This window comes from Schistocerca nitens, chromosome 1 (assembly GCF_023898315.1).
Source record: "Schistocerca nitens isolate TAMUIC-IGC-003100 chromosome 1, iqSchNite1.1, whole genome shotgun sequence".
In the NCBI taxonomy this organism is placed as follows: Eukaryota; Metazoa; Arthropoda; class Insecta; order Orthoptera; family Acrididae; genus Schistocerca; species Schistocerca nitens.
The window spans coordinates 888714772-888728264 of NC_064614.1; the positions used below are offsets into that span (position 1 = coordinate 888714772).

At 40.6% G+C, this 13493-nt stretch overlaps 1 protein-coding gene across 1 annotated transcript in view; it reads left to right on the plus strand.

Annotated features, from left to right (window-relative positions):
- The window catches only part of LOC126191621 (rotatin), a 378723-nt gene that overhangs the window by 38412 nt on the left and 326818 nt on the right, over positions 1 to 13493 (plus strand). The window contains exons 2-3 of the mRNA XM_049932539.1: positions 6030 to 6217; positions 6297 to 6505. Of these exons, the coding sequence (XP_049788496.1) occupies positions 6030 to 6217; positions 6297 to 6505 (397 nt within the window). The remainder of the gene's footprint in view (positions 1 to 6029; positions 6218 to 6296; positions 6506 to 13493) is intronic.

The following is a 13493-nucleotide window of genomic DNA, read 5'->3' on the forward strand; positions in this document are numbered from 1 at the left end:
AGAAGGTGTCAATCATTGAACAGATAATTGCTTTGTGGGGCAAGACAAAGGTGCAGCAATACATTCTTGGAAAGCTCAATCCGTGCATCATTGAAAACTTCGTTTGTACATCTCCAGATGGGTTACCAGTTGACTTCTTCATGTATGAAGGGAAAGGTGACACTGTATCAGGGGGCTGTGATCACTTGGACATTGGTAGAAAGGTAGTAATGACATTGTCAACATTGCTACCTGCAGGGTCTGTTAAGTTATATGGATCGATTCTTCACATCAATTGAGCTTCTAGACTGTCTCTACTCAGACAGAGGCTGGTAGGGTACAGGAACAATACAGTCCTGTAAAATTCCAAGTGGGAGCCATCTACAATCAGATTCAGAAATGAAAAAGGCATATTGGGGCTCAGTTGAGCAGCCTGTTTGCGGTGATGGACAATTTTCATTATTAAATGGTATGACAACAAATCTGTTGTTGCCTCATCTGCAGTAGGAAAATCGCTTCTAGAGAAGTGCAGGCTTTGGTCAAAGCAAGACAAAAAATATGTCAATATCAGCAGGCTATTGCTGTTGAAAAATATATTTAAAATATGGGTGGGTTATATTTACTGGATTGCATCATTGCTGTGTACAGACGAAGTGCAACAACAAGAAAGTGGACAGTGTGGATGATACTGCATCTCTTTGATTTTGCTTGTACTGCAGCATGGATAGACCACAGGAGAGACTATAACACACCGAAGAAAAGAAGGAAAAATATAATCAGCTATCTACAATTTAAAATTGGAGTATCACAATGGCTGCTTCATTCAGGAAATGATACATTTAATATTAACGCCAAATCTGCAGATGAAGGTAAAGCAATGGATACTGTTTCTAGGGCCTTGAAAAGAAAAAAAGTGTTCCATCACCAATTACAAGTAATGCTGAACAAAAGAGCTATTCACATGCCAGAGGTTGCAAACGATGCAAATGCTCATCGCTGTAGCAAGCGTGGGTGTAAGATTGTATGAACACAAGTTTTCTGCAAAGAGTGCAAGATTCGTTTGTGCTTCATGGAAGGAAGAAATTGTTTTTGGGATTTTCGTAGGGACAACTCATTGAAAAATCAATGTATGTTAAAATAATGCATTTCTTAAATATCTACCCTTTGATATTGTACACCTTGTCAAATAAATGACTATTATGAATTATGGAGTTACATATATTCATTCCACGATTTTCTGCCTTCAGTACAATGCGTTGTATGTGATACATGAATTTCTCAAAAAGACAATAAAAAAATTTTAAGAGACTGATGTTTTCACACTAATGTAGATCATGACATCAAATAAAACTCAATTTTTCGTCAATCTGTAACCTTCTTTTCAGTTTTATGAAAAGTATAGATTGCTATTCACCTTATAGAGGAGATAAATGAAATTTATTCACAGTTATGAATGTGGACAACCATCAGCTGTGTAATTGAATGGTGACATTGACAATTTTTGCCAGACTGGGACTGAAACCTGGATTTCCCGCTTATTAAGAGTGATTGCCTTGGCATTTGGCTATGCGTGCGCAATTCCAACTTCCATATGTCGTTAACCATGCATCTACAACCTGTACTCTTACATCCCTCACCTATATTCTCTTACAGGGAGACATGTTAGTTGAAAGTCGCTCGCCTGGTGTCGACCGATAAGTACATATTTATCCACCGACATCGGGCAAGCGACTTTCAACAAAATATTCTGATTTACAATGCAGTCTTCCTTCAGACAGATATGCGTGTCTGAAGGAACATTGCCTCGTAATTCAGAATAACACAGGCACTGCAGTATCATTATTGAGGAGACATTGAGTTGCAGACAGGCACAGCGAAAAACAGCTATATATCTTAGCTTTTGGCCAAAAGATATTCTTTTGAGGTAGACAACACACACAACTATCTCTCTCTCTGAGTCTGGCCATAGCGACCAGAGACAGATGTCGTCTGTGTGAGAGAGTTGTGCTTGTGTGAGTGCGTGTGGTTTTTCTATTTCAGGAGGAGAGCTTTTTGCCATAGATGTGCCTGTCTGTGACTCAACATCTCATTTCTGTGATGAGCAGCAATCTATCCTTTTCATAATATTGTTGTTATTCCATCCTGGATTTTCCATTGTTTGGTTCAGCCTAAGTGTTTTTCTTCCCTCCCACAGCCTAGTGCCATTTTCCTTTGTTACTATTCTCGAACGCTTTACTCAGTGTCCACCATTTTGTTTCTCTTTTTTCTTTTGATTTACCTGCTGCCTTCCAAACTACACATGCTTCTGACTTATGAAGCACACTGCTGCCTATCAACTGTCTCGTCTGCTCACAACACACATATATGTGACCTGTGATTTTTGGTGCAACTTATCACGTCCCACATTATTCCCACCGATATAAATAATCCTAGACTTTCAATTTGAACACGCTTCCTCCCTCACTCTCACGTATTTTTGATTGTTATTTTCTGTAACTTCCTATGCCACACAAACTTGTTGAACTTTGACTTTACCAACCACCTCCCACACATACTAACCTCACCTAATCCCTTTACATTTGCTGTCCCCTCTCTTCACACATATCACACACCAACCTGCATCACACAGTATTGTCTTTTTAATTATTTTCCTCTTTGATCTGCTGGCGTTTTATTCTCAATTTCAGGTTTTTTTATTATTTATTTATTTATTTTTTATTTTTCACTATTTACTCTACATCCTAAGTTTTCACATTTTTCCCTTACTGCATCTGTCTTGCCCCCCCCCCCCCCCCTCGTGTTTATACACACACACACACACACACACACACACACACACTACTATGGATCCTTGCTCCTTATATCTGAGCCAGTACAGAAAAATTTCCCTATCCAAGTCAGAACTCAGGCCCACATAGTGTTCCTGCATTGTTGCCTAGCTTGTGGAATATGAACATCAGATTACTCATCTTCGGCCGCAATCCTTCCTTTCACAGTGACATCTGTCTGTTCATATAAAGCCAATCTGTAACCAAAAAACCATGTAAATAACATCCAAACATCCTTCCAGGACCACCTCACCACCCGTAAAATTCTCCTGCTCTGCAGTCTCAAATTTCTGCATCCCATCTATCACACTGAAACTCTTGTTGTCCATAATCTGTACACAGTGTTACACCCAGGTATTTGTATGAGTTGACCGATTTCAACTATGACTCATTAATACTGCAGGAGTACATTGGTGCAATTTTCTTGGGGTTTCCTTTGTAAAGGAACATTTGAAAATGGAGTTGAGCATTTCAGCTTTCGGTTTGCTAACTTGAGGTTCAGCTCTTCTCTCTTCGCAAGTGGCTGGATTACAGCCCCTAACAGCCATTACAAACAACCACGTTTTCTTTGGGTTTCATGAAAGATCATTTGATAATGTTCTGCTACTGTAGTCATTGAAGGCTTCGTACACTGCTCTCTTCAAAGCCAAACACTTTTCATTCAACATTTCTCTACCTATAGTCCTATGCTTTGTTTCACACCTTTTATGCAGTAGTCTCTGTTTCTTTAGAAGTTTCTTTACAGTGACTGTATGCCATGGACGATCCCTTCCGTTATGAACTCTTTTAGTGGACATGTATGTATCTAGTGCATGGTCAACTATTCTTTTAAACAAAAGCCACTTTGCTGCCCTGTTTCAAGTTCCTCATTGAGATATAGCACTATTGCTTTTTAAAAAATCTGGTTTACTGAACATAAATGTATTTCTACTTGTTTTAATTGTTATCAAAGAGGTAGGGTCTTGTTGTTGTCATTAGGGCCAACATATTTCCATCATGAATGATGTTCCGAACTATCTTTTCTACATAGTTTACAGAGAAGGCATTTAATAATGTTTCACAGGATGTCATGTCATGCCCACCACTAACAAAACTAGTTTTTGTAATTGACTGTTGGATGATTAAAGTCACCACTGATGGTACAGTATGATTGACGAACTTATGTAGAAGCAGACTGGAATTTTCTCTAAAGTTTTCAGTTACGTCAGTCCCTTTCCATTCCATTACCACACAGTGCCTTGCTAGTCATTATTGATGCCATCTTCTTTTGCACTAACACCCCCAAAGCCTATGGCCTTGCCACTATTGAACACTACCTTTTCCATAACCCAACTGACTCTATACCTTCAGGCTTCTTCCTGGTCACCATGACCCTCTGTATCCTCACCCACAATTCCTTTGAATGCATTGCATACAGACAAATTCGTGATACAGCAATGGACACAAGCATAACACCATCCTATGCCAACCTATTCGTGGGTTGTCTAGAGAATTCCTCCCTAACCACCCAGAATCCCAGACCCCCCACCTAATTCAGATTCATTGATGCCATATTTGTGATCTGGATCGAAGGTCTACCATATTCCCATTCCGTACCAAGAAGTCCCTCTCACACAGCCTAGCCACCCATTGTCATCACATCTGTAGTGACAAGCAGTCCCTCTCCAGATATACCAAGAGTCTTACAGAGGCCTTCACAGATCGAAATTTCCCTTGCAGTCTTTTACAGAAACAGACCTCCCATACCTTGTCTCTCCAGTCACCTACCACATACAGACTGTCCAGCCACAAAAGAGCACTACCCTCCGTACCACCCATGACTGGAACAAGCGAATCACATTCTCCGCCAGGGCTTCGACTACCTCTCATTGTACCCTGAAGTGAGGAATGTCCTCACAATCCTTCCCACTCCTCTCACAGTGGTATTCCACCATCCACCGAACCTGTGCAATATTCTTGTCCATCTCTAATCCAGCCCTGCTGCCATATCCCTGCAATAGACCTAGAGGCATGACCTGTCCCATAAATCCTCCTACTACCATTTATTCCAGTCCTGCCACAGGCATCTCCTATTCCATCAAACACAGAGCTCCCTGTGCAAGCAGTCATGTGAGCTACAAAGTAAGCTGCAACCACTATACTGCTTCCTATGCGGGCATGACAACTAACCAGCTCTCTTTCTGCGTGAACGACCAGTGACAAACTGTGACCAAGATACAGCAGCACCACCCAGTTGATGAACATGCCACCTAACACAGTGCACTTCACTGCAGTGACTGCTTCATAGCCTGCATCATCTGGGTCCTTCATACCAACACCAGTTTTTTGAATTGGGAAGTCTCCCTGCAATATATCCTACGTTTCTGTAACACCCCTCTTCGCTAGTCCCTGTCCTCCATCTGCCTATCACCTTCCATGCTCCCATTCAAACACAACACAGCCTTCTACTTCCCCAAAGCACCCACTAGTCTTTTTTCCCTTTCTCTACTTCTCTCTTTGTCCACCCCCTCCCTGCAAACTGCCTGTCTGTCCCTCCCCCTACCCGTATTGGCCTCCTCCTTTCCTCTACCATCCACAGATTGTTTCTCTCATTAGGCACATTTGCTGTCTGCAGTATGTATTCAGTAGCCAGTGAAAAAGGCTTGTGTGTGTGTGTGTGTGTGTGTGTGTGTGTGTGTGTGTGAGCGTGCTCGCGGTTAGGGGGAGGTATGTTGTGGCACTTAAAAAGATGTGGGATATCAGTAGTGTTATCCTTAAACATGCCACAATGAGAATTATGATCTTCCACACTCCTTGTGAAATGTGGATTATGCATTTTAATTTAAGCAGGCTGTGGAACATGACAGCTATGCACCAAATGTTGTATATGTATGTTTTGAGGAGATGAATGCAGATAAATTATTCACAGCATTAATTCCAACAAATTATTTACTACTTTTACAAAAGCAGAACAGAGGGAAAGTGTTCTATGCATAACTATTGCCATATGGGGCATGTTGTTTCAAATCTAAATCTGACAATGACAAACAACTTTAATTTTAAGTTTGTAGAATCATCTACTAGGTTCTGTAGCAGTGATCTGCACCATATCATTGGCTGCACTGACCTTAACTTCCACATCTAATTGCCTCACTGTTAACAATATTTTAGACACAAAAATGAAAATGATAGGGATCGTGTAGCGATTGATTCACTTTTCTTTATGTTTTTCTATGTTTACAGGACATGGGTTGGAAGAAATCAGGGTCCGAGCTTTGAATAGCTTAATTTCAAAACTGGAACATGGTTTAATAAGTGATGATGATCTGGGAGTGAGAAAAGAGTTGTTCTTTAAACTCTTGAACTGGTTTTACTTAAAACCATGTGTTGAAAAAGAAAAAGTGTTGAAATTGATGCTACAGTTGGTGAAGGTAAACTTTCTTTTTTTCTGTAGAGTACTGTTTCACTCATGTTATCTGCAATAGGAAATAACTGTACTGTTTCTTGTAGATTGCCTGGGAAAGAGATTCCTTAATGTTATTGGAAGCACCGCTTTCACTTACAAGATTATATGATATACAAACTGAATTAGAAGCCCCTTTGAGGTCCTATGTTGACCAAATCATCACTGAAATTACAAGAGAGCGGGAAGACAGTGTCAAACTACATGGTATAAAAGAAACTGAACCTGAGAATTTCACCCAAACCAAGGAGCAGAGGTAATAGGATTTACTTTCTAAAAATTGCAATTTTTTTAGTTGAGTGCTTTCTACCATGTTTGATAAAAATAATTTTTATTTTATTTGGAGGCCCTGACTCAGATTTAGAAAGATCTTGTTTGTATGGTGTTTTATGTGTATCATGTTCCTAATAGATTAAACATACACACAAGTGTACTGACACGCGTGTGTGCCCCCCCCCCCACACACACACACACATACAGAGAGAGAGAGAGAGAGAGACATTTCACTATAATCCACTGAATGGACAGTAAAGTACCTTTGTGACAAAATACGCCATCTTTTGTGTTCATAGCATATGATAATTGGCATATTGTCTTCATGACCAGAATGGACCATACAATCTTGGGTTGATGTTCAATCTTTGCAAAGGTGGGAACCAGTTTGTATTAACAATTATCTGAGTATTCAGAGTTGCCTGGGTATGTATTTATTCCAGTTCTGTTACTCCATCTGCTCCTTTCCTCTCTTACTGCCAATCTCATTTTTCCCCCTGTCTGTCCATTTCCTCCTCCCCTTCTCTGCCTATCTACTTCTTCACCATCTCCCTGTCCATCTCCTCTAGCTCCCACTCTCTGTTCATCTTCTCCTGCTCCTCTCTGTGACCATCTGCTACTCCCCCTCCCTCTCTTTGTCCATCTGCTCCATTCCCCTCTCTCTGTCCATCTGTTCCTTCCCCATCTGTTCTTCTCCTCCATCCCCCTTAGTGCATCTCCTCCTGTACCTCTTAGTCCACTCCCCCCTCTCCCCCATCTCTACCCCTCTCTCCCCCCTCTCTCTCCCCCCTCTCTCCCCCTCCCCCTCTCTCTCCCCCCTCCCCCCTCCCCCCTCTCCACCCCCCCATCCACTTCAGCACTCTCTCTCTGTCATGTCTCCTCCAGCCCCCATTCTCCATCTTACTCCTCTCTGTGACCATCTGCTACTCCTCCCTGCCAACTCTCTGTCAATACGGTCTATCCCCCCCCCCCCCACCACCCTCTCTGTCTGTCTGGTCCATCCCCCCTCTCTCTGTCCATCAGGTGAATAGAGTTAGTAGTAAAGAACTAATAAATTTATAGGTCATGAAGTTTTTCCCTTTCATCATTGTTTTTTCCCTTTCATCATTGTTTTTTGGGAGGGGGGGGGGGAGCGAAAAAATTTTTAATAAAGGTTTGAAATTATGTATAAAGTGCATGAATATTGTTAGGATTGACTGATGATGTTAATAAAGCTGAAAGAAGGGCAATCATTTTGTATTGTTGCAAAATTGGGTAGAGTGTGTCCCAGGTATGATACGTGAGTTTGTGTGGGAATCATTAACAAAGGCATTTTTCATATCAGTGAGATCTTTTCACCAAATTTCAATCTCCAATGTCCTACTCCAAATACAAAAATATTACCCACTAACATAGGGAGAAATGATCATTGTAATAAAATAATAGAAGTCAGAGTTTGCACGGGAAATTTAAGAGTTCATTTTTCCAATATGCTGTTCAAGATTGGAACTGTAGAGAAATAGAGTGAAAGTGATCTAATTAACTGTCTGCCTGGCACTTAAGTATGAATTGTGAGCTTGTGATGTAGATGTAGAATACAGTCTGTGTGTCATGAGCTATACTCCTTTTTCATGCCCAGTGCCACTCCTGTGAGAGATATGGGGGATAGGCAAAATAATGTGAACAGTGGTAGCAATGGGATGGTTGTGTTTGACGGTCAACAATGCAAGTAAGGCACATGTCGCAATGGACTGTGCATGTCCATTACGGACTAGGCATCAGTGCAGGTTGTTTACGAGTAGTGCACACTTTCTATTTGCAATCAGAGGCTGAAGTTGACATACAATGAAACACCTAACAGAGTTCCAAAGAGGGCAGATTGTGGTGGCCCGATTAGCTGGAGCATCAGTAACCGAGACAGCCAACTTACTGGATGTTTCAAGAGCAACTGTTTCAACAGTCATGGCAGCCTACTACACAAAACTTGAAAAGACTTCACCATGTAAACATAATAGTGGTCGCAAATCAGATCTAAATGACAGAGATCATTGTATTCTAACACAAATTATGTCACAACATCACAAAACTACAAAGGCTAAAGTGACTGCAGAGTTCAATAGCCACCTTCGAGACCCCATATCTATCGACAATGCCGAGAACTCCATAAAGTGAATATTCATGGACGAGCTGCTATGCTGAAACCATTAGCAACAACAACCAACATAAAGAAGTGTAAAACTTGGTGTCAGGAGCATAAATCCTGGACGGGTGATCAGTGGAAACATGTCATATGGTGCGACGAGTCAATGTTTTTGTTATTTCCAACATCAGGCTGGGTTTAAGTCTGGAGAACGCCAAAAGAAGCCTACAGTCCTGCTTGCTTGATTCCAACCACTAAGCATGGAGGAGGAAGTGTGATGGTGTGGGCAGCTATGTCATATTCTGTTGGTCCCATCATTACTCTCAAAGGCCATACTACAGCCAACAGTTACGTGAACATTTTAGGTGATCAGGTGCACCAAGTGATTCAGATGATGTTCCCCAACAATGACGCCATATTTCAGGACAACAATGCTCTCATTCACACAGCCAGGACAAATTGTTCATGGTATGAGGAGCATGCAACTGAACTGCAGCATCTTCCCTGGCCAGCATAGTCCCCGGACTTGAACATTATTGAACCCTTATGAGTGGCATTGGAGCGCAGACTTCAGAGCAGATTTCTGTCTCCCCTGTCACTATAGGAGTTAGATGAGGTTCTGACCGAAGAGTGGCATAACATTCCACTGGAGACTATACAATCATTATATGCCACTATTCCAAGAAGAATCACAGCTGTATTACAGGCAAATGGGGGCACAGCCCCTTATTAATAAACCATTCCCAAGTACAAGTGTTCACATTATTTTGCCTATCCCCTGTAGGTGGTTCTTATCCCACACTGGTCCTTTCCAGACAGGGAGCAATGTGTGTTTCAAGTTTGGTTGAAATTGGTCCAGTGGTTTAGGAGGAGATGTGGAATAAAAATACATCCACGTTTATGATAGGTATAGATTATACAGCACCTGCTGCAACCTGGATTACTGGCACAGGTGCTGTTGTGTTGACTTTTAGTGTTCAGAAACCATGAATACCTCAGACTTCAGTGAACATGTAAATTCATTCAAGGGTACAGTATTTTTTGATGAGTTACATTTCAGCCTGCCCTACAGTGATGCCTGCATAGATGTTGGACACTACCATGGTGTCTGTTTTTAGGCAGCCTGTGTTGTTGAGTGATATAATGGCTAAATGCCTGGTGTGGTTGTTAGCGACATCTACATCTACATGGATACTCTGCAAATCACATTTAAGTGCCTGGCAGAGGGTTCATTGAACCACCTTCACAATTCCCTATTATTCCAATCTCGTATAGTGCACAGAAAGAACGAACACCTACATCTTTCCGTTCAAGCTCTGATTTCCCTTATTTTATTATGGTGATCATTTCTCCCTATGTAGGTCAGTATCAACAAAATATTTTTCATTTGGAGGAGAAAGTTGGTGACTGGAATTTCATGAGAAGATTCCATTGCAATGAAAAACGCCTTCCTTTTAATGATGTCCAGCCCAAATCCTGTATCATTTCAGTGACACTCTCTCCCATATTTCGCTACAATACAAAACGTGCTGCTCTTCTTTGAACTTTTTCGATGTACTCCGTCAGTCCTGTCTGGTAAGGATCCCACACCGTGCAACAGTATTCTAAAAGAGGACAGACGATTGTAGTGTAGGCAGTCTCCTTAGTAGATATGTTAGATTTTCTAAGTGTCCTGCCAATAAAACGCAGTCTTTGGTTAGCCTTCCCCACAACATTTTCTGCGTGTTCCTTCCAATTTAAGTTGTTCGGCCGGCCGCGGTGGCCTAGCGGTTCTGGCGCTGCAGTCCGGAACCGCGGGACTGCTACGGTCGCAGGTTCGAATCCTGCCTCGGGCATGGGTGTGTGTGATGTCCTTAGGTTAGTTAGGTTTAAGTAGTTCTAAGTTCTAGGGGACTTATGACCTAAGATGTTGAGTCCCATAGTGCTCAGAGCCATTTGAACCATTTTTTTTAAGTTGTTCGTAATTGTAATTCCTAGGTATTTAGTTGAATTTACGGCCTTTATATTTGACTGATTTATTGTGTAACCGAAGTTTAACGGATTACTTTTAGCACTCATGTGGATGACCTCACACTTTTAGTTATTTAGGGTCAACTTCCAATTTTTGCACCATTCAGATATCTTTTCTAAATCATTTTGCAGTTTGTTTTGATCTTCTGATGACTTTATTAGTCAATAAACAACAACGTCATCTGCAAACAACCTAAGACAGCTGCTCAGATCATCTCCCAAATCATTTATATAGATAAGGAACAGCAAAGGGCCTACAACGCTACCTTGGGGAATGCCAGAAATCACTTCTGTTTTACTTGATGACTTTCCGTTAATTACTACGAACTGTGATCTCTCTGACAGGAAGTCACATAACTGAGACGATATTCCATTGATAACTAGATATGATTCTTTCAAATCATGGATTATGTGAACAGTATTTGCTACACAAGGAAGGTTTCAGAGCTGAGTTACTAACCACTCCTTCATGAAGCTATACGAGGTCTTTTCAGAAAATTCCGGAACATTCATAATTTCACATCAGTGGTTTGTTGGAGCATGATGCAGTTGGCATCCCTACACACATCGGGTTTTAAAGTGTAACTGCCAGAAGTTTCATTGTTGTTTGTCTATTACTTATTGTTCAGCGCTGTGTTGAATAGAATGTTGTGTCGCACAAATTGCGAATTTTGAGATGGCACTTATAGAGGAGCAACATGTCTGCATTACACTTTACCTGAAACTCAAGAAAACTTTTGTAGAGACATGCCAAATGATGCAGGAATCCTATGGTGACAGGTGATTAAGCCATAGTTGGTGTTACAAATGATTCACGTGGTTTAAAAATGGCCGGACGGAAGTTAAACAAGACCCTCATTCAGGATTCCCTTGATTGTCTACCAATAACGCTCATTTCAGGGATATAAATGAAATTGTGCAGGCCAATCTAAGACTGACCGTGTGAGAGACTGCAGAATAATGTATCATTCCAGTTTAGTCATGTCATGAAAACCGAGTGAGGTGGTGCAGTGGCTAGCACAATGGACTTGCCTTCAGGAGGACGATGGTTCAATCCCCCAGTGAAGCAATGCATTATGTCGACACTGAGGACAATCAACAACTGAAGAAATAAAAACAGGTGGAACCACTACAAGGTCTACGGTTATGATGCTGAGATCAAGGTTTAATCTGCACAATGGATCGGGATAGGTTCTCCAAGACAAAAAAAGCTCATCTGGTCAGGTGAGCTCAAATGTCAAAGCCATGCTGATAATTTTCCTTGACTTTAAAGGATTAGTTCATCATGAATTCGTGCCACAGGACAAACTGTGGATTGATGTTACTATTAGGATATGTTGCGACTCCTGCAAGAAAATGCGACAAGGAAATTGACTGAAATGCGGCGAGACAGTTAATGGCTCTTGCATCACGGTAATGCACTTGCACATTCATCCCTGTTGGTGTATGACTGTTGCAAAAAACAAAGTACCTGAGCTGCCTCATCCCCCATACTATCCAGGCCCTGCCCCAGTGGACTTTTTTTTTTATTTCCAAAGTTGAAAACCCAATTGAAAAGATGAAGATTTGCAACAGTAAACGAGAAAAGAAAATTCGCAGACGGTGCTTTGCATACAAAGACTGCTTCCAGAAGTGGAAACGCCATTGGGAGCATTGTATCAATTGTGTGGGAGTGTATTTCGAAGGAGATCATGCACAACATGCACAATAAGTAAAAGATAAACCGTAGCGGTTTACCTACTTTGTTTCTTTGTTGATTGTTCTCGTCAACGTACAGCATTCCTACACTGGCTGAATAATGGGGATTGGAAGTAAACACTGACTACCTTGAATGATGTAGCTGACAGATGCACATTTGCGTTCCACAGATGTTTATTTTCACTTTTCACAACCCCCCATATACTCATTTAATATGGCCAGTGCACTATTGTTCTAACTTCCCATAAGCCTCAAAAATAGTAAGCAGGCAAACATCCACATACTACTACAATAGTTTACTATTGAACGTCTACGAGCAATAAAAACCTAACCACAAAGTTCACAGTTCTTGAAGAATAGAAAGATACGTATGGAGCAGACACTGTCATTATTTTACACACAGTCTAATTGTTTAACACTTATTCAACAGTTAAGCTGTTGTTGTTGTTGTTCTAACCAACACAGGTTTCTTGTCTGAAACTCGGCCATGGGCTGACTGTCTTGGGACCAAAAATTGAGCCCTTATATATCATCACTATAATAGGTACTGAAACTACACATTGATTAAAGTTAAATTTACAGAAATTTCGATTAAAACTTAACTCATTAAATCAACTGAATACATCCAAAAATTGGTTCTTTTTAACAGTTTCTTCTGCTACAAAGGTTAGGCCGTATTGTTTGTTTAAATGATGAAATTAACAGATATCGTTACGCAAACAATACTTATGAAAAAACTGTTAATTACCGGGGAATTAATTAAGGGCTGGCTATGGTAACATGTTTTTGAAGAGAGCCAAATAGATACTTTAAGATCACTATTGTTTCTTCTTCTAAATGTTTACAACTATTACAGAAAGTATATTTGTTTATATGTCAACAATAGAATTTATGTTACAAAACAATTTACTGATTTCACCCTATAATAAAAGACACTAACTAGGAATAGTCCAAATAAATTAAGAATTCTATTACATACATAAAACTGAGCACAAAATTAGACCTGGTGTTATATTCTTTAAAATTGAAGGTCAATCTTTCTCTTTTATGAAAATGCAGATTATACTCACATTTGTTAATAGTAATACTTAAAAGTGAAAAAACGAATTTAAGGAGGCAGATGGCAAAACAAGAGGGGAAGTAA